The following is a 22139-nucleotide window of genomic DNA, read 5'->3' on the forward strand; positions in this document are numbered from 1 at the left end:
AAGTATGATAGTTGGAAACTTGTTTTCAGGCGTTGCCTAGTAGGTGATATGGTTCACCTGGATGAATCTCATCATGCTCATGATAAAGGTTTCAGCTCTTTTACTTCACAACAGTCAACAGATGGAAGAGTTGAGAAAATGTGGATATTTAAAGATAGGAAAAATAGTGAATGTTACATAGTGTGTAAAGTAGCCACTTAAACTAGCCAATGACAGGTCATAAGCCCTGTAAATGCATAGACTTATGTGTTCCTTTGTAAAAAATGTTTTCACTCTCAATTGCAACAAATTTACAAAAAACAATAAAAAACGTAAATAATGAAATTTTTTTTGTGTAAAACAACTTAAAAAACAAATATTTCATGCCGACCTTCCCTGGAATCGAACACGACACCTCGAGCATGGTAGACGAATGCGCCTACTTTACTACTTGGCCAACTTTTCTCCACCGGATTTTCTTTTTCAGAACTTTTACCTGAGAGCAGCCATCGAGTCGAAAACATTCGTCCGAAATTCTGATTCTCATTGTATTACGCACATAGAACAACATTTTTAATCCGCCCGGACACAGGCCCATCAATGCAGTAGCTATTGGCAAAAATTGTCTTATTATTCAGAAAATTGAGGACTATACTAACTAGACCACCTATATCCTTTGATTTACGGGCCCATGTATTTAAATTATATATGGGTACAACGTTTAAAAACAATATTACAAAATAATTTTAGAGTTAACTAAATTCGTATTTAAATTTTTAACAGGTTGGTCTAAAAAAGTCGATTAAGGGGAAAATTCGCTTAAAATGGTGTCAAAGTAAAGGATTACGCGTCAGTAACTATTGCTTCTAATGTTACTGACAATGGCTGAAAAACTGAAAAACTGAAAAACATATTTTTCAATGGAAAAAAAACTTTTAAATTTCAATAATCGCTAAATTACAATATGTATTACGTACAAGAAGTTAAATAAATGTTTGAAATGTGTATTTTTTATATTTGAAGCACTAACTTTGTAAAACATTAATATCCAAAATATTAAAATGAAATAACTTTTTTTTTATATGTACCACTTTATTTTTTTATAACTTAATCACCAACGGGTTTCGAAAAATTACTATACCTTCTTCAGAGTTAATTACAAACTATCATAGTACAAAATATACACCGGAGGGTAGAGTGGGTGTGTCTAAATAAGAAGAAAGGGGGAAGTAACGAGAAGTTTATGAGTGGATTTAGGGAAAGGGAACATATTGAAATTTGAATTAAATATAAAAAATAAAGTTTTTTCATTGTAATGTATTGAAAACATGCATTCCGTTGGAAGATGAATTTCCCTTCCAACTAGCTCATACTCTTCTCTCACCCTTTTCTCCCTAGCAGTGCTTCGTTATTTATTTTACTTTAAGTAGATACTCATAATAAACATAAATTTTTCAAAAGAATAATAAATGATTACCTGATTTCGGTTTTTTAAAGCATGTAATTGTCTAACTAAATTATTTATTGTACAATGTGTTTGTGAGAAACTTTGGTTTTGTTCTTACCGTCGTTTAGCTAATAACACAGCTTTATTTATGTCTTTTTTGCCGGACGACAGAAAAAAACTGCATTTTTTTTTAAAAGTTCAATGAAATTATGCTTTTCAATATATTAAAATGAAACGTTTATTCATCAACTGTCTAAAAACGGAAATATTATTTTCCTCTTTAATTCAATAAAAGAAGTTATTTTTTCGTCGCCCTATAAAAATAACAAAAATTACTTGTGCAATGTTGTTGGCTAAGCGACAAAAATTGTTCATACTTACAAGATATTATTCTCTTGTTTTTTTTAACAAAATAAAAAATAAAAAAAACGGTTTTGAAAGATAGGACGAAGCTATTACACAAAAATTCTTTTACACAAAAATTAAAAACATTTTTTTTTTTTTTATCCAGACCTTTTAAAAAATACTTTATTTAGTATTTTTTCCGCAACACACATAAACACCGTGGCGGTATTATCATACGATTAGTCAGAAGTCAGAAGTGATTAAAATGTGACGTCCGCCGCCGAGACGCCGTCGCGACGCCAACGCCGCCGCGCCGTCGCCACAGAGGTTTAGCACAGCAAAGGTTATACAGACACCTGTGGAGGTTTTAATGATCGATTAAGATCCTACGCATCGCGTAAAAAACGGTTTCAAAGAAAATATTTAAAAACTAAACAAGGAAACGTTTAAAACGCAAAAGAAATTACCATATTGAAGGTTTTTTTTTTTTAAATTTGCATGCAAATTAGATTAGACCTATTTAAAACAGTCAGGCTTTTTTTGCAAGTCCGCCTCGGAGACTGGACAAGATTTTATATTGTGTAATCTGTCATTGTAATACATGGTATAATGCACACCAGATAAAATTACAACAAAAATAAGATTTTTAGTTAAGTATACATAATAAATATTATGAATATATTTATGAAAATAAAGAGTAGCAAAACCAAAATAATGACGGTGGCCCGTAATGAGCAACGAATGAATATAGTAATGTCAGGAGGAACTCTGAAAAACGCGAAAGAGTTTGTGCACCTTGGAAGCAGGATCACCTGGAATGGGAGAACAAAAAGAAAAGTCGACTGCCGCATACACCAAGCGAGGCTTGCGTTTAACAAAAAGACAAAGATTTTTGAGTCGAATAATATCAATCTAAAACTCCGCAAGCAACTTGCCAAGACATATGTATGGAGCATATTGATGTACGGTTGTGAGACGTGGTGCCTTACCGAAAGAGATAAAAAAAGACTAGAGACCTTCGAGATGAGGTGCTACAGAAAAATATTAGGAATTTGCTAAAGAGACCACATCACTAATGTCGAGGTTCTCAACAGAATCGAAGAAGGTAGGCACCTAATCAAAACCATCTCAGAGAGGCGAGCCCGATGGATCGGCCACATTATGCGCCATGAGGGTCTCCTTCACGACATCATAGAGTGAATGGCTGAGGGGACAAATTATAGAGGGCGCCCCCGACTGGAATATTTGTAGCTAGTGTGCGAAGATTTAAACATTATTATTTCTCGAATTATTACTCTAAGATCTTCACCGTACACTGCGTAAACATAACAAGCATCTGAGATCTTAGATATAAGGCAATTATATATTTTTGGAATAATAATGTTTGTGAAAGTAAATTATTCTATTAAATCTCAAAAAGAACACTTCCACACTACCGGAAGTCAAACTTATTCAATATGTTACCCAAAAATTGCAAAACCATGACCCGGATTAAATTTAATAAATTTGTAAAAAATTGGTTACTGGGTTTAGGTCGAGAAAAATCGGAAAATTTACTCAAAATACATTCCTAAATAATAAATGATTATTGTATAACTGTATAGTAAATTAACAAGTAGGTAGTAATGTTATTGATTATTTTTTGCATAAAAATGTCTGCCTTAAAACAGGTTGTACCTAGTTAGACAGACTAGACATGATCCAGAGAAATCTATTACCTAAGTGTGTATTTTTATTTTTTTATTTTATTTTATTCAGAAAACATACAGTCATACAAAATAAGTATTAAAAACAACAAGTTTTTAACATAAAAAGACCAATTGAGTTTTCATGAATTAAAAAGATATGAACATTAAATGTGATAAAATAAAATAAAATAAAATTTAAAAAATTAAAAATAAATAAGAATTTTAAGTGAGAAAATAATAATTGTTGACATTTGCGTTTTCCATGGAGGTAATAAATTAAAATAAATAAAAATAACGAATGTATACTCCGAGCCATCCACGCACACACATGAACGCACATGAGCGCATGAACGCACATATAAAATATATAAAGTCATTGTTATTTTTGTTAATAAACTATAATTATTATTATTATCTTTGGAAGCTTTATTTCCTCGATTGATGGCGATCCAAAGGTTTCGAAAATACTCACTCTCATCCACTTGACATTCCATTTTAAAGACTAATCAAATGAAATAATATATGCAACGTAAAAGCAAATACAATATCTTACAGTAAAGAAGTTTATTTTGAATAAGTTAAACCTTTACCGTTTTGTTTTACTTTTGGTGCTAATTTTAAAATTAAGAATAATACTACTTATTTTACTACTTACATAAAATAGTGGTACAGAGATGATTATGTTTTTTTATATTTGTTGGTATTTCTGATAATTTTATGTTTATGTTTCTCTAAAGCTCCATCCCTTCTAATTATTCCGTATGACAGGAATGAATGAACAATATTTCTCAAGATGTTTACTGAGTAATAGGTTTATAAAGTTTTTAAACGGTTTTTCTTGTCTTGGCTACTATTTCATGTCTCACAAAGGTTGGACTTGGTTACAAGAGTATTTCCTCCAGTAAATTGGAAAAGTCCTGAGCTTCTCATTTGTAAGAGAAAGCCGGTTTAAATTGTTAATAGTCTAGCTTTAATTGCTACCTTTGTAAGCTTTAAAATTAATTATTTAAAATTTAAAGGATTAAAAAATGCATTTATTTAACAATATTATGATTTTGTCTAAATGTTTGAATACAATGACGGGATTTCAGCCCCTAACAGATTGCAATAAAGATGGAGACATTTTAGAGAAGGTAATGTGGAAGTTACTGTGTGACATCACAATTTCGCCTATGTTTAAACATCAATATTTCTGGTCCACGGAGAAGTATAAAAAAATTCAAATATTTTCACACGTTGCCTAGCAGGTGAAGTTATTCTAAATCTACGAAGATTTTAGCTATTTAACTTCACAAAAATCAACAGATTGGAGAATTGAAGAAATACGATCTTTTAAACATCGGCAAAGTAACACAGTGTATAAAGTGGCTTCTTAAACCAGCCAGGAGACCAACAGACCAACAGGACATAAATCCTATGAACGCCAAGACGTCTACATTTCCATAGATTTGTATCATACATGATTACAATTGTTTAAAAATAATGGATGGAAAACCTTTGAACAAAACTCTCATTGATCTTATTGTAACAAGTACTTATAGAGTGGGATTTGAACCTGGAAACTTGGGTCCGTGAGTCCACAATACTACCACGGGACCACAACCCGGTTCATACATATGTTCATGATACGCCCTTATCAACTTCGCTATGCACCACAAGGTGTTAAAAACCTATGATAATGATGATTTAAATAGAACCTTCGCATTTTTCGTAGAATTAGTCGTTAATTTGCGACGGTTTAATATCTGCCCCTAATCGGCACCCCGAGCCAGACAAACCACGGCGGTAATTGGGTCACAGCTGTTGTCACGTGACCCCCGTAAAGCCATATTGTCCAGCTCGCAAGCCAGCCCAGCAGGAGGCTCCACAAAGCCCCGCTTGTTAGTTTGTTTAATGCCGACCGGATATTGGCGAATCGGCCAACTTATATTGCTATTCTGTCGGGTGTGTTTAATTCATTACTTCATTCGTATTATGTGTGTATATTGCGTGTTTTACAGGTGTGTTTGATATCAAATTAATGTTATTTGATATTTGAGACTATTTCTTTGATGGGCGGACATGAGGAAATCATACGATTTTGCCATTTTAAAACGAATGTTTTTTTTAAATCGCGCAATAATAAAAAAACATATATTAGATAGAAACAATATTTTTTTAAGTTATTTCTGTTCGAAAATATACTAAAAAGTTCTATGTAACTAAAATATAATTAACAAATTACAACAGGGATGGAGAATACCTTAAATAAGGGAATATCGAAGTCAAGGCATTTACAGGGCTTATGACCTGTCATTGGCTGGTTTAAGAGGCCACTTTACACACTGTGTAACATTCACCATTTTGCCTATGTTTGAACATCCAAATTTCTTTAATTCTTCCATTTGTTGATTTTAGTGAAGTTAAAGGGCTGAAACCTTTATTGTTGTGAAGAGATTCATCTGACTTTGTTATTCTTAATGACCCCCGAGGGAGTGAAATCCAGTATTTTGTGTACGAACATTTGGACAATCAAATATTGTAATGAAACCAACTGGTCCAAGAAGAAGTTTAAAAAATGAAAAATTGTTTTCAGTCGTTGCCTAGTATGTAAAATAATTCAGTCAGATGAATCTCTTCACAACAATAAAGGTTTAAGCTCTTTTACTTCACTAAAATCAACAAATGTAACAAATATAAACAAAAAGTATTTTAATAAATATTTTTTTTTTATTTAAATTTTTTATTAATAATTCCTTACGGGTTACATACATTTAACAAAATATTTTTTCTTTTGAAACTCACATTCTACTGTTAATAATTTTATTTCATTTTTATTTTATTTTTGTTTTTTTGCACCACAACAGGCCAGAAGGCCCAATTACAGTGGTGAGTTTCATCACAGAACACCCAGGCTTGAGAACAATCACATTAAAACTTTTTGTGTTCTCACCGGGAATCGAACCCGGAACCTTCCGTGTGTGAGTCAAGCGTCTTGACCACTACACCACAGAGGCCGCCATAATAAATAATAATATTTTTAACATCTTTTGTTTGGTTTTGTCTGGTAGTTTATTGTATAATTTCAGTCCATGTTTTATTAGTCTCGATTGTCCTTTTCTTGTTTTAAAAGGTTGGATATAATATTTTCCTGATATTCTTGTATTGTGTTCATGTTTACTACAGTTTTTTTTCCAAGTTTTAATTCTTCGTCTACAATTACATCAGTGGCTAATTTATGAATAAAGGATTCTAATTTAAAGAGTTCAGTTACATTTAATTATTTAGTTTGTTTAAAAAGTTCTTTGGTTGCTGTTAGATAGCGTAGGTCATATATTAACATTAATATTTTATTTTGCTGTCTTTGTAGTCTGTTTATGTCATTTTGATTTCCTGTTCCCCATAGTAGTTGCATATAACATATTTTTGTTTTTACATAGGCTTCATACATTTTTTTTCCTTTATTGGAACAAAGTTTTTGATTAAAAAAAAAAGACTCGATAATGTCGCAACTAATTAAATTATTGATATGAATTATCCGTGTCAATTGTCCGTCTAAATAATAAGTTGCTTTACACAAATTTATTTATACTTTTGCATAAACCACTTTAACTGTTGAGTTATATCCGACCGGTTCTAAAGTTAATTCCCCATCAACTGTAATGTGTTTAATATATACATTTTATAATATAAATAGCGACGCGAGTAATTCTAGGTTAATTCAAATCCTTGTGCTGAGGCAGTTACCTCGAAACCGGTCGACGTATAACTCAAAAGTTAAAGTGTTTTATACAAATTTATAAATAAACTAAAGTAAAATGTCGTTCCTTAAAAGGAAAAATATTTTTGATATTTGAATAAAAAAGGGTTTAACAACTGACAACAGCGATGGAGAACGTTTTACACGAGGGAATATGGAAGGCTAGGCATTTGCAGGGCTTATGACCTGCCATTGGCTGATTTAAGTGGCCACTTTACCTTCCCTTCCCTTCTATATTATTCCCTTCTCTAAACTGTTGTAATTTGTTAATTCTCATTCTTTGACTCCCCAAGGGGTGAAATCCAGTATTTTGTCTACAAACGTTTGGACAAACTCAAAATATTGTAATTCAATTTAAATACTTGTTGCGTTTTCGTCAAATGTTTGTCAAAGTTGCATAAAAAAGTAAGATAACATGGCTCGTTTCGATAAAACAGCAATAATTAAAAATTTGACTTTTTTAGCATTTTATCGCTGGCAATTAATTGGCTCTTGATCAGTGTTTCCTCAGAGGTGGCGCACCACGCTTCAGAGATGAGACACGTCGGCATTCCACATATAAAGGGGAATACTCATCGGTCATACGAAAAAATGCCTGAGATGTACAAAATTTAAATATACGCCAAATTGTACTTAAAATATAATGAAACACGTTACAAATCACACAGAAACTGTGAAACACAGAAAACACAGAAACTGTGCAGGATGTAGGAATAATGGTATGGATTTGCGAAGAAACTAACACAAAATATCCTAATATTACTTTGCGTGTCAGAAAATTATTATTACCATTTCCCACATCTTATTTGGTGGAATGTGGCCATAAGCGATTTACTCATTAAAATACGAAATCGATTAGATATAACTAAAAGAAGTATAGAGGGGACCTTAGACTGAAATTAACTAAGTTAGATCCGGACATCAAATTTCTTTGTAGCAAGCGTAACTGAATTAAATCATGAATAAGGAAGGCGTCAAGATATTTTTTGTGTTTGTACTCAATTTCAATTGTCACTTGTGTTTTATTATTGTTTTCATTTTTATTTTATTCTACTTAATTACATTTTCAATTCATGTTTTGTAATCATTTCAGTTATAATATATGTATTAGAATAGGTTTTTTTAAATTCCATTGGGGGTTCATATGATTTGAAAATTTACCTTTTGTTTAATTGAAAAAGATGCCGGTGGGGCATCTGACTTTTGAAAAGACTACGGTGAGGCATGGCATAAAGAAGGCTGGGAAACACTGCTCTAGATAAAATTACATTTAAACGTAAAAGAAAAATTTCTTTCTACTTAATATCATTGCAAACCTCAGTTGAGGTACCCAAATGTGCTCAAAAATACATTAGAAAAAGCTAACACCGCAAATCATTACAATAAAAATTTATAAAACAAAACGATTGTCATATAAGCAATTGTCTGAATAAAATTGCATTTAATATTTCAGAACCGGAATTTAATTAATTTTCATGCACAGTTAAAAGCACTATTCCCTTTATGTACTATTACTGCGTGAAAAATGATCTGCATTCTATGCTAACTTAATTACAACGACCCCCTTTCCATTAATACACAGTCATACAACAACATTCAACAAAGTTGTTTAGGATGATTTAAGTATTCCCACCGCATCCCTTCCTTGCCCCATAAACGTAAACCCCATCAAAACATTATAAGCGAGGTAATAGCTCAACTCCCATATAGGAAATACAGTTAATAATTTTTTGTCTGCTAGATTAATATTTCAAAACTTACCAACATGGAGGATGGGCAGTTTGACCATGTCTGCCATAACCTTGTCCACCAAGTCATCCCCAGGAGGGTAGAGCTCATGCTGAGAAATTCTTAACTGGAACAGCTCCAAGTTCGATGGGTTTGCTCTAAAAAAACAAAAAAAATATTTTTTAGAATACCTACTGCAAATCCGAATATCTATACCGTGGTGTAGTCAAATCTAGATAAAATATGAGTATGTTCTTCATATAACAAGAATATTTTCCTTTTTTTATTTTTTTTTATTTATTTATTGTAAAGTAAATAAGGAAACTTTGTAAATATTTAAGTTAGTTTGATAATGTCCTAACAAGACAAAACGTGTCACATGTATTTAAAAAAAAAAAAATAGAATTATATCCAATTGAAGCGTTTTATTTTGGATACTTAAGGAATTAAAATACGTTTACCATAGAGACATATATATTTTTTTAAATTAGTTTTCTTTTACTTTTTCTTGTTTTTTTATTATTTATTTTAATATTTTTGAATTATTTCAGTTAGGCTTAGTTTTATAAGGCAATTAACAAATAAAATTTAAAAAATAAAAAAAACATTGTATTTCCTCATTGAAATTCGAGAAAGTTAAAAATAATGTTTAAAGTGTGAGCAAAATCAATAAGTTCTAGGTTTTTATAACGGTTTTAGGTATGTGCTTTAACCGTTGTTTTTTTAAAAGAAAAAGATTTGTAACCGTTATTGATTTAGGGGAGATTTATTCGGATTATTTCACCTATTAGGAAACGATTTAATTACTGTAGATGAGTCGTCTATATATAATATTATTATTAAATAACAAACAATGCCATTAGCATGATAAGTTAGACACGTCGCATACTCTGCGCCTTTCAAATATCATTCAGAGATAGTCTATAAATTACCGATCACGTGACGTGAGCAGTCATCCAGTTTGCAAACAATGCGTCCCACTATGGCTGCACATCACATAACGCAGGGTTACCATACGTTAAATAAAAAAATCCTGAAAAATAATTATTCTCATTACGCTGGATCTGCGTTTTTTATCTTTTGAAATACGTCTTAGTCAAAACCAGCGCATTGGGAGGAAGCGCAGTGGCAGAGAAATTTAATAAAAAGGTAGTTGTACTTTTTTTTGTCACTCTCTTGCAGATGCCTCCCCGATATTTTGCGAAAAAGACAAATGCACGTCGAGCCTATAATTATGCTCAACTAAAATCGTCAATTTTTTATGGGTGATCTTGTGTAAGTTGGAATTGGGTAACCGAAACGTCGGAAAGTATCCAACTTTGATGTAGTTAAGTTCATCAGAGATTTAGGTGTTGTTTTGTACTTTAAGCTGACATACAATGAGCATATAGATAATACAGTAAATAAATCACTGAAATTACTTGACTTCATTAACAGAATATCTTCTGATTCTTCTAATGTCCGTACAATCAAAACTCTTTAATGCTCAACTGTTCGCCCTCTTCTAGAATATGCCTCCGTGGTCTGGTCTCCATTATATGTCAATCGCATAAATCACATTGAATCAGTCCAGCATCGCTTGGTTCGAAAAGAAACGTGGATGCTTGGACTAGAGAGAGGTAATTATTCTTATGCTGGCATAGAGTCAATGTTGAATATTTCTAGTCTACAAAAACGTAGAACTAATATTGATTCCATATTTATGTTCGGCATACTAAATGGTATAATCGATGTTCTATCATTACTGGGACAGCAAAATTTCATATTCCGACTCGTAGGCTGAGAAACAATAAAGTACTGTTCATCGATCAGCATAGAACAAAATATATCCTCGATTCTCCAATCTTTGACCCGTCTTTGTCTTATTGTTAACTCATGACAAGATCTGGACTTTTTTGGTTAAAGTTTAAAACGATTTTAACGAGCACTAAATAAATAGTCCAGATCTTGTCTTGATGTACCTTATGTTTTTCAACGCTTCTTTTATTTTTTGAAAATGTTTTTAACTATTCTTTTATTGTTATATTTGAAACCTATAAATTGTTAAAATGGACAATGTTCGTTAACAAATAAATAAATAAATATACTTACACTGTATCACTCACAAAAGATACATATTATTATATAATTTTTATTATTTAAAAAAACCGTTAAATCTGTTAAACAGTTTTTAAATAATTTATATAATGTAAATATTAGAGAAAATACCAAAATATGTTTATGTGTGCCCTACTTCTTAGATTAGAAATAAAAATAAACAAAAAAAAGCCGTAATCATTACAATATCTGAAAGTCCGAATTTATGTGGGGCTGATGGCATTATAAGTGCAGTGCATCCACGATAATTATACATTTAGAAACTTACGGATTTTTAAAAAAAAAAATTAAATTTGATTTTATTTTATTTTATTTAACTTTTTGTACATAATATTATTTGTACATTGGCGGGCTTATTGTCAAATGGCAATTTCTTCCAACCAACCAATAAAATAATTGTTTTATATTTATAATTCAAGTTACAAAACATATTCAATAGAAAATAAAGATTTAAAAGCTAAAGATATATAAAAATATAAATAAACGTATTTCTTTTCGCTTTGTAAATTTTACTTCTGTAACACTAGTTAAAGATTTTTCGTTCAAATACATTATTCAAAACGAGAGCGAAATATAACTTTTAAAGCTATATAACTTACGAAACGAAGAAGTCAGATTTAAATACATATCAATAATGTACAACACATTTTTTATTTTTTTTAAATGTGTTTGAATTAAATGGCCCATTCATAAGTATACTCTGAATCCACGTTACACTGTTAAATCAGGGAGAATTGAGTTGTTTTTTTTAGTTCTAATCTCAGGTAAAAATTCTGCAAAAAAAACGAGTAAAGATAAATCGATCTCATAGTGTAATTACTGATTACTGCGTTTTCCCAACTACCAAATAAATAAAAATAAAAATAAACAAAAATAAATATTAATCACGACTCCGGCGAGCGCGGATTCGTTATAACGCAACATCTTTTGCAATGTAGTGGATTTAGAAAAGAAACCAAAAATAATCGAAATGATAGAAAACGACGGTAAATTTGCAGTAAGGATTTAAAATGGTCCGAGTTCACAGTGCAATCAATTATGCAACAAAAAGACAAAATGAACAATCTTTAGGATCATTTAAAATCTCAAAGTGGAGGAGAATAAGTTTTTAAAGCAAGCAAAGGTTGATTTGATTGGTTTAAAAAACCATCAAACTTGCAGTGTCTTAAAATTATTGGGGAATCGGCTAGTGCAGACATTGAATCAGTTGAAAAATATCCTATAGAGTTCCGGGAAAAATCCCCCGTTGACCGCGAAAGTTTGCTTATCGCGGCTATATCCAAAACGTATCCCCCGTGATAAGCAGGTGTTACCTGTCTGTACCATAGTAATCAATCCTTTGTAATTTTATCCCGCCGTGTGGATTTTTATAATTCGTTAAAATCGGCCTGAATGCATCGGTCTTTTTTGTAATTTATACCATACTACAGTATAATTTTATTTCATTTTCTTCATTTGTAATTTAAAGACGTGGAAGTTTTTACAGATTCAAAGTCCTGCCGGAATCCTGACAAGAGCCTGAGAATTCTAAGTTTTCAGGTCAAATCCTGGTGTTTGGTAACCCTTACATGACGGTACTTGTTCGAGTGGTGAAGATGTCTAAGTCTACTGTCACGGTCACTTGACCGCTAACGACTTGGGCTTGGCCGCTACTCGGCATTATTAATAATACTCATCGACAAAACATGTCGCAGCTTTCGACATACCTAATTGTGCTGAAAACAGACACCGTTTTATCGATAAATCTTTCATTTGTTCAACCCCTTGCGACTTTTCTTTTATTTTATTTTTTATTATAGATATAGCTGTATGGCTATTACACAACAATAAGTAGAAATATGTTAACAATTACTAGAGCCAACTTTAAAAAATCCACAGTTATAAAATAAATAAAACAACTTTGTTTTTAACCACTAATTTTTATTTTTCACCAACCGGTTTCAAAGCAAAAAAGCTTCTTCGTCAAGGTTTTTAGTTACGTAAACCTTGACGAAGAAAAAAATAGTGGTTAAAAACAAAATTGTTTTATTTATCTAATTATAATGAATAACAAAGTTAGTGCTTCAAATATAAACTTGACACTTTAAATCCACAGTTAATCAAATAATACATTATAGTTTAGGAGAGAATTTGCTTATTAGCTTGTGTGCCAGGTTTGTGTTTATGTGTGTATTTGCGAACGTGTGTGTGGGTGCGTAAGTAAAAAAATCAATGTATCAGGTTTTGTCAGTTTTATTCCAAATCAAAAATAGAGGACCAAAACTAAAACAAAATGTTAAAGGTTATACGTCATTCGAAAGAAAACTTTCTGCTCTACAAGATATTTGTGTTGGCTTTAACGTTACATTTATTATTTTGTTTTATTACAATCCTTCAAAATGAGATGTCAAGTAGACGAATGTGAGCATTTTCGACATCTCCTTCTGGCTTTTTTCCCTCCGCTGAGGGAATATTCTGTTGATGAAATATTTTTTGAGCCGGAAAATAAGAGCTGATACAGCAATTCATTTAGAAATGAGCATGTTCAGTGCCACGTGAAAGTAAATGTAAAAAATCTATTCTGACACGTGGTAAAAATTGAAGCATTTAATCGTCCACTAAGTTTCTCGAAAATGTACTAAAAAAATAATTTTATTGGTTTAAATAAATATAAACTTTATAGGTTTATGTGACCACGCGTTTGCAATAGCCAATAAATTATAGCGTTGTTATGCTGTTGAGGCAACCATTGACGATCAGGCGATTGCAACCGGCAACAGAATTTTGGACTCAGGGGTAGCCATATTGTTCGACGTTTAGCTCGTTTGGGGTTCGAATTATAATCGTACCGGGTTTAACTTTTTAATTTCAGAAATAAAAGCAAACTATTTGTCGTTCCTACAAACTCATCCGACAATATCAAACGATGTCTTAGTATTTTATTATATAAATAAAACACGAGTGATACTTTAATCCACAAATTTGGAATATCCAGTGTACTGGATATTCCAAATTTGTGGATTAAAGTATCACTCGTGTTTTATTTATATAATAAATTACAATGAACTTCCATCAAGAATTTTCACTTACAAACTTAGATGTCTTAGTATGCCTTTTAGTCAGCGGTTCTTACAATAAACGTCAGTTAAACCCATGTTTTCTTTGCTTTTTGTCAGTTTTCTTTTACCATTCGGGTAAGTGTTTTGACCACTCACTGACCAAAACTCGTGACGGTACGGTCGGTGTTATTTCGACGTTTCAGTGGGAATTTAAAAAAATAGTATTGTATACTTTAAGAAATCAAAGCTATGATAACATGATACATTAAATTAAAAATAATTTTAAAAATTGGCTTAGTTTGACTCTCAATTAACAAATTTGAAAAGGACTCAAATTCCTTATTAACTTCTTTAAATAGTTACAAAACTGTTACTACGGCTTGAGTCAAAGTGAATACATAATATCGTCGTCGGAAGTCAATTGAATGTGGCACGTATCATTAATTAAATCACAATATTAATAAAATTAGGCGTTTGGCTCTATCAATGCAACAGTTTAACAGGTAATAGGCAAATTGCCAAGAATTATTTCGACACTATGTTATCTCGCTGTGAATTCTTTAATACATACATTGGCAGACTCCCAAATAAAATATTTGTCAAAAGTAATCATAATTCATGCTATTGAAATGATTAATCTTTACATTGGATTGTATCTCTGAAATTTACAAACAAATTCTATGGCTTCACATTACACACACATTTACACACGCACATCACACCCTTTCCAATACGCACATACACACATGAACTAAAACGTCGCGTATATGGAAACTCCCTTCTATATTATTGTTCATTAAATCAACGGTTTTATTTAAAATTGTTTCTTGTATTGTTAATATATTTCTACTTATTGATGTTTAATAGATGCCATAGTAAAATAATATTTAATCAATAAAAGTTAAACCCCAGAAATCGCACGTAGAAGATCAAAAAATAATTCTTACCTTTTCGTACCTATATGACGCAACCATTTGGTTGCATAAAAAAATATTATAAAGCAAATCCTATTCCTCATTTTAACGTACACGCACCGATTATTTAGGTTTGACTTTAATTTTTTCGGTACTTCTGTATCAAAGAGACGATTGCACCACAAAAATCATGTTTAATGTTAAATAATATTATATAATGCTAGTAAATATAAGTGTCTACTGGTTTCGAGACGTATCCATTTCTTCAAAGGACACTTACACATACTAAAATCCACATTCACCTTTACCATTACCGCAGTGTATGTACATGAAATATTTATTTGAAAAGAATTTTTTACACTAGAATATTTCATAGAAGACGCGTAAGACTATCATCTTACCTTCATGTAAAAAAATGATCAAAATACACTGCGATTACACCAATGCAGTGCCTTATGCACCATTAGGTGCGGAAGCCTTCCTCCGATGATGAAATCAGGCGAGAGTGTAAATCTGAATCAAGTATAATTGATAAGATTAAGAAAGGGTCTCTAAGATGGTTTGGTCACGTAGAACGAATGGACGACGAAAGAATGGTAAAACAAATATATATGGCGAAAATGAACGACAACGTGAGACGAGGACGACCAAGGAAGACGTGGCATGTTCAGATAAACCAAAATCTTAAGTCTGGTCATGTCAAAAGCAGACAGAACCGAAGGGCATGTATGACAAGATGTATGAATGTGGAAGTAGCTAGGAATGTTTGCCAGGATAGACGTGTGTGGCGGTCCATTCTCTCTGCCTACCCCTACGGGGAAATGACGTGATAGTAGTAGTAGTAGTAGTAGTAGTAGTAGCCTTCCTCCCTAGGAAGTTATTTAGATCTTAATTTGTTGCAACATAGAGGTAAAACATTTCAAAGAACGAAATTTGGAATGTTAGGCATTTACAGGGTTTGTGACCTGTCATTTATATTTAAATAACTCCCTAGGGTGGGATCATTAAGTTTGTGATGAGATGCAGTTTTATGTAGGTTAAAAATATAGTAGCGCAGTGGTAGAGATAAAATGCTGATCCGGCAACCAACACATGGTATCCCTTCACATCCCCAGGATTTGTGGAGACATTACTTGGCAGTCTTGGAGCACCTGAACGTAGAAAGGTGTTGGCACCAGTGATCGACTTGTTTAGTATAAAATATTTTTTTTAGTAGGTCGTTTTATCGGCTTCGTGGTGTAGTGGTCAGTGCGTTTGCCTATCGGGTTCGATACCCAAAACGTAGACATAAAATATTTATTAAAAAGGTGTTTTACATTAGAATACTTCATAGTCCCTGGACTGGTACCTGAAGTGTAAGACTGATCATCTTACCTTACAAAAATGATCAAGAAACACGGCGATTGGTGTACTAATTCAGTGCCCTATGCACCATTTGGCGCGGAAAGGGAATGACGGTGATGAAAAATTTAAATGTAAGTTCTAGATTTTTGCCCTAGAGGTTTTACTATAAAAACAACCAGAAGTATACAATTATCTTCATTTTCAATTATATTTACATCCCGGTTTCGCAGCAAAACGCGCTTTTTTATCGAAGTACAATCGAGAATTAAATATTAATCTTGAAAGTAATAACTCGTTTCCCGCTTAAAGAGACGCCTTTTCGAACTATTGCATAGAAAAATATCGTTTAAATTTTTTTATTTGGTTTTTGGTTTAACGACAAACGTATAATGGAAGGTTTCGGTTTGTGCTTGCAATTTTCGACCTGAGTACCTACAACTCACTGTGTTGTTTTAGACTATAGCTAACTTCGTGATTGATAATTATATAATGGATTTTGTCCGTATGGGCGACTAATACTCTAAGTATAAATCCTATTATTTGATCGGATTTCGAATTTTAATTATAATCCAATTTTAACCCCTATCACCCTTCAATTCATACCATCACAAACACAAATACAACTTGACATAACTTGAGATAAAAATACAAGTTCTTACATGTTTTACGGTAAAAAATATGTGAATTTCTTAATCGAAAATGTGAAACATCAAAATTATTTGAATTTCAATGTAATTAAACCACCATGACGATCCATCAAATTTGACTAAATTAATCAAGATCCCTTAATGATTAACAAGAATGGAGTTTATTTTTACCAAAAAAATATCTCAAATATGTGGTTCAAAACGGCTGTTATGAAGAAGATCAGTTCTACGGGAATTGGATACAATAAATGTTTTCTAACACGCAGTTTAAATTAGAGCATTAAATTGTAAAGGGAAGTTTCTCGAAAAGGTGCGAAAAAATAATAAAAATGAACTACGTCACAAGTTCTTTCGAATAAACCAATTACAGAATGTTGCGATAGATTTCCGGTTTCTGACTCACCAATCAGCAGAACTCACCGATTAGAACTTGTGACGCAGTAATTTCAAAGTAACGATACTTAACGCTGATAATACGATACATAATTTATTTATTTTTTGGCTTAGTTTGATAATCTATTTACAAATAAAAAATATGAAGAAAAAAAAAACTTTTTAATTTCGCAATTTAAAAAAATATTATGTGAATGTTGTCAAGTATTGGAGTTTCACCCTTTTTAGATACCTTTGCGAGATTTTCTCTATAACACATGGTCCTTATACAGTGAGATAACGTTTCACATAAACCCCTAGTGGACGTGTCAGGATTCTATGGGCCATATTTTAAGTTAATAAACACTACGATGCAAATTTTACAATAAATATTCCATTCGATTGTATTTGTTATTTAATAAAAATAAAAACGCATTTGAAAATCATATTTATCATCATTCCATTTCCGCATCTAATAATGCATAGGCCACTGCATTGGTAAACCAATCGCAGAGAACCTAGTCATTATTTATTATATAAATAAAACACGAGTGATACTTTAATTCACAAATTTGGAATATCCAGTGACCGGTTTCATCGCTTTCGCGACATCTTCGAGACTGGTATCTTTATTAAAGAGTTAAATGTATTTATACAAAACAGAGGTAAGGATAGATAATTCAAAGTTATATGTAAGTAAATTAAATAAAGTTATTTTTATCTCAAGGATCATTATCAAAAAATTTTCTTCGGGTTAACTAATGAGTTGATATAATGCTATTTAATGAGTTTAAGTATTTTATTTTATTTTTACTGTCCCATTCTTCGTGAGTGTGGTTTGTAAATAATGATTTCTGAAAAACAAAGGGTAAAAAGTCTTTAGTAAAATTATATTGCATTGGGTAAAGTATATTTATAAAGTATATTTACAATGAATTATAATTTTACTAATATTTTTTTTCCCTTTGTTTTTCAGAAATCATTATTTACAAAACCAAACTCACGAAGGATGGGTCAATAAAAATAAAATAAAATACTTAAACTCATTAAAATAGCATTATATTAACTCATTGGTTAACCCAAAGAATTTTTTTTGATAATGATCCTTAAGATAAAAATAACTTTATTTAATTTACTTACATATAACTTTGAATTATCTATCCTTACTTCCGTTTTGTATAAATACATTTAACTTTTTAATAAAGATACCAGTCTCGAAGATGTCGCGAAAGCGATGAAACCGGTCACTGGATATTCCAAATTTGTGGATTAAATTATCACTCGTGTTTTATTTATATAATAAATTACAATGAACTTCCATCAAGAATTTTCACTTACAAACTTAAATGTTCTAGTCATTATTGTTACATAAAGGTAAGATGATCAGTCTTACGCTCCAAGTTCCTTTTTAAATATATATTTTATGTCAAACATGTTGGGAACCGAACCCTAGACCTCTTGCATGGTAAGCAAACGCACTGACCCCTACACCAAGAGGACGACATATTATTGATAGGCTTTGCACCCGGGGAAAATGATTTTGCGTTTTCTGAGTCTTTCTCCGCCAAAATTTTAAAATTATGTTGTGACTGTATCCTTAAGTACTTACGTATTTATGTAAATTTATATTTGTAAACAACTGCTTACCGCTTCTCTATGTCTACCAGTTTCAAGACGTGCCCATCTCTTCGTCAGGACACTAATTGAACCAACATGCAAAACCCACTATACACCTTCACCATAGTTGTTGCACAAAAATATAAAACCAACGCGACATGCATTTTCATAAGCAACCCTTACATGCACTGATAATGCACTTAATATGCCCCTTCCTTCATCTCATGTCCTTTTTTTCAACTATTTCTCATCATTCCCTTTCCGGGGGTTGGTGTGCCAATCCAGTGCCCATTCCCATAAGGCACTGGATTGGCACACCAATCGCAGCGTATCTTGATTTTTTTTTGTTAAATGGATGTAAGATGATCAGTCTCACGCTTCGGGTACCAATGCAGGGACTGTGAAATATTTTTAGTGTAAAAACACCCTTTTAAAATAATTATTTCGTATCAATGTCGGTAATCGAATCCGAGACCTCTTGTATGGTAGGCAAACGCGCTAACCATTATTACTCTTTCTCAAACAACATAAAATATGCTCATAATCTAATCAATTCATGTTTGTATTAATCATTGCATATGCTTATAAATATGAATGTCGTGTGTGTTTTTGTTTGTTCAACAACTATGGTGAAGGTGTATAATGGGTTTTGCATGTTTCGTTAATTGGTGTCCTGATGAAGAGACGGGTACGTTTTGAAACCCGTAGACATTTAAAAGTCGGTTAGTGGTTATATCCAAATATTTAATAACATTTAGTAAAATGTTTGACCACAAAGTTAATGCTTTAAATATTAATAATACTTATGTATATTCAAAATTAATTACGTTTTTACCTGAACAAATAGTGCTTTTGATCTGAAAGCAAATTAGAACATAGTACATACCATAAAAATATCTACGCACAAAAACGTGTTTTATGTAAAATTGTTGCCATAGCAAAAGAATACTAAATGCAGAGCAATTTCCACTTCGAAATTGCTAATTGAATATTTATTCAATAAATTATTGGGTAAAAATAAATAGTTGTTTTATTCGGTATTTTAATTTATCACCTTACATTTCCTGTTTTTCTATCAAGACCGTTAATCTTTTCAGACGATAAATATACTAAAGCAAAAAAACATTTCTCTCAATTTTTCATGCGCAGGTTGCATTTTCCAAAAGGTAAAAAATGACCCATTGACTGTTTTAATGTGACAGTTCAGTGTTTTTTTTTTTTTTTTTAATTAATAAAAAGACTTTTAAACTAAGCTAATTTTTTTTATTTTTTTTATTTTTATATGTCGTATTATCAGCGCTATGACTTTTCAAAGTTTTGTATTTCTGAAATAACTCCGCGTGTGACGTTAGAGGTTCTTCTCTGTCAGTTCTTCCGATTAGTTCGTTAACGGTAGGCAAACCAGATATTCTTCACAGCTCTCATATCATTGTTTGGTTCACATCAACCAGTGACGTCGTTCAAAGAAGTGCGTTTTTGTAAAAATATTTTTTTATTATTTTATTCGTACATTTTCAAGAAATTTCGCCGCATTAATGTTCTAATTTTTTCCGTGCGCAAGAAAACATTTTTGTATCCAATTTCCGTAGGGCTGAAGTTCCTCATTGATCACTTTATCCGCTGTACAATATTTTGCCTATTTGTATTATGTATAAAATTAAAAAATAAAATTTTAGCGCCATAGATCTTTTTAACGAAAAAAATATTGTTTTAAAAAATATATCAAAATTGCGATAGAGACGTCATGAGAGCAAAATTTTTAGTAACTATTTTTCCATCGTTTTACTTATTAGTGTTCATTATTGTATTATCAATTATATATGTGTATGCGAAAGTATGTGCATTAGTGTATGTGTAAACGTTTATGTGTGTATATATATATATATATGCATGTATATACATGGATGTGTGTGTGTATGTATAAATATGTATGTTGTATTTTCATTTATTTTTTCATTGTTTTATATTTACTTACTATTTTCATTCTTCTCTTTCTACCCTATTTTCCCATTCTACTTCCTTTCACCCCTAGCGAACTGTACGTTTTGTTTCTTCATATTTTTGTTTCTATATAAAACCCATAATTGGTCTTGCTATTTGTTGTTATTCTTTATGTGTTGTTTGTGACTATGACTGTGTTGGTTTAAAAAAAAAAAAAATAATAATAAATAAAATAGTAGGCATCTTTTACGTGCGAAAAAAGATTTAAGATTTTAAATCATATGGCTATGTGTAGATTCTCTTTAAAGTAATGCAGCTAAAATTCTCAAAATATGGTTATTTAAACTCACTTTCTGTGTAAATTTGAAAGCCAGGACATTTTTTTTATGAAAATGAACAAAAACAGCAGCACCCGCGAACGTTTTAAGACTCAATTGATTTAAAAAATATATCGTCATGTGCATTCCTTGTTAACTACTTTTCAAAAATTAAACATTTATTTATTGATTAAGATTTACATACATGCATACATATTTCGGTAGTCAGATGGCAGAAGGGACGATCTGTAATTTTCAAAAATATTCAGGAGAGCTGAAATACGTCTCAATTTCAAGACTTTAATCCACAAACTAAAATGTTTTATGGCTCCTTTTCAATAATAAATTACCATTATAAATGATGCTGATTTTTTTATTTTTTTGCCGCGTGTATTTACTGAAATATTAATTAAAACTTTCGAAAACTAAAACATAGGCAAAATTACAGATGGTCCCTTCTGCCATCTGACTACCGATTTACATATATTGAAGAGAAGAGAATTCGGAAGAAAAAATAAGTTCACAGTTTATGTATATAGATTTTTTTTACATTTGCAATTCACAATTTGTCGCCCAACTAGACAACAATCTGTTCTAAGAAACAAGGTTCTATGTGGATTCATATTTTTTTTGAGACATGAAAGTTTGAAATGAAGACATTTTTTTATCTTATGGTTTTTATTAATTTTGTCTTAATAAACCTAATAATAATTATTTAGTTTTTATTTGAAATTTTAATGCAGATAGAGCCGATATTTAAATATAAATAAAATAAAGTTCAATGTAAAAATCAAATTTTGTCAGATAGAACCTTGTTTCCCCAACGCGACGAAATGGTGAATTTACTAATTTTCAATGGAACATAGTAATAATAAAGGTGTACAATAAATTACATTTTTATGATTTATTTATAAATAAAAAAAATA

General features: G+C 31.3%; 1 protein-coding gene across 1 annotated transcript in view; it reads right to left on the minus strand.

Moving 5' to 3' along the window:
* The window catches only part of LOC148284474 (extracellular serine/threonine protein CG31145-like), a 77836-nt gene extending 65153 nt beyond the window's left edge, over nt 1–12683 (minus strand). Inside the window, exons 1-2 of the mRNA XM_088239620.1 lie at nt 12592–12683; nt 8960–9084 (exon numbers count right to left, since the gene is read on the minus strand). Coding sequence (XP_088095746.1) covers nt 8960–9084; nt 12592–12683 — 217 coding nt within the window. The remainder of the gene's footprint in view (nt 1–8959; nt 9085–12591) is intronic.
* Between the last annotated feature and the right edge of the window lie 9456 nt (nt 12684–22139).

Source organism: Micrasema longulum, unplaced genomic scaffold (assembly GCF_059751315.1).
Source record: "Micrasema longulum isolate JH-2025_06_02 unplaced genomic scaffold, ASM5975131v1 h1tg000117l, whole genome shotgun sequence".
Taxonomy (NCBI): Eukaryota; Metazoa; Arthropoda; class Insecta; order Trichoptera; family Brachycentridae; genus Micrasema; species Micrasema longulum.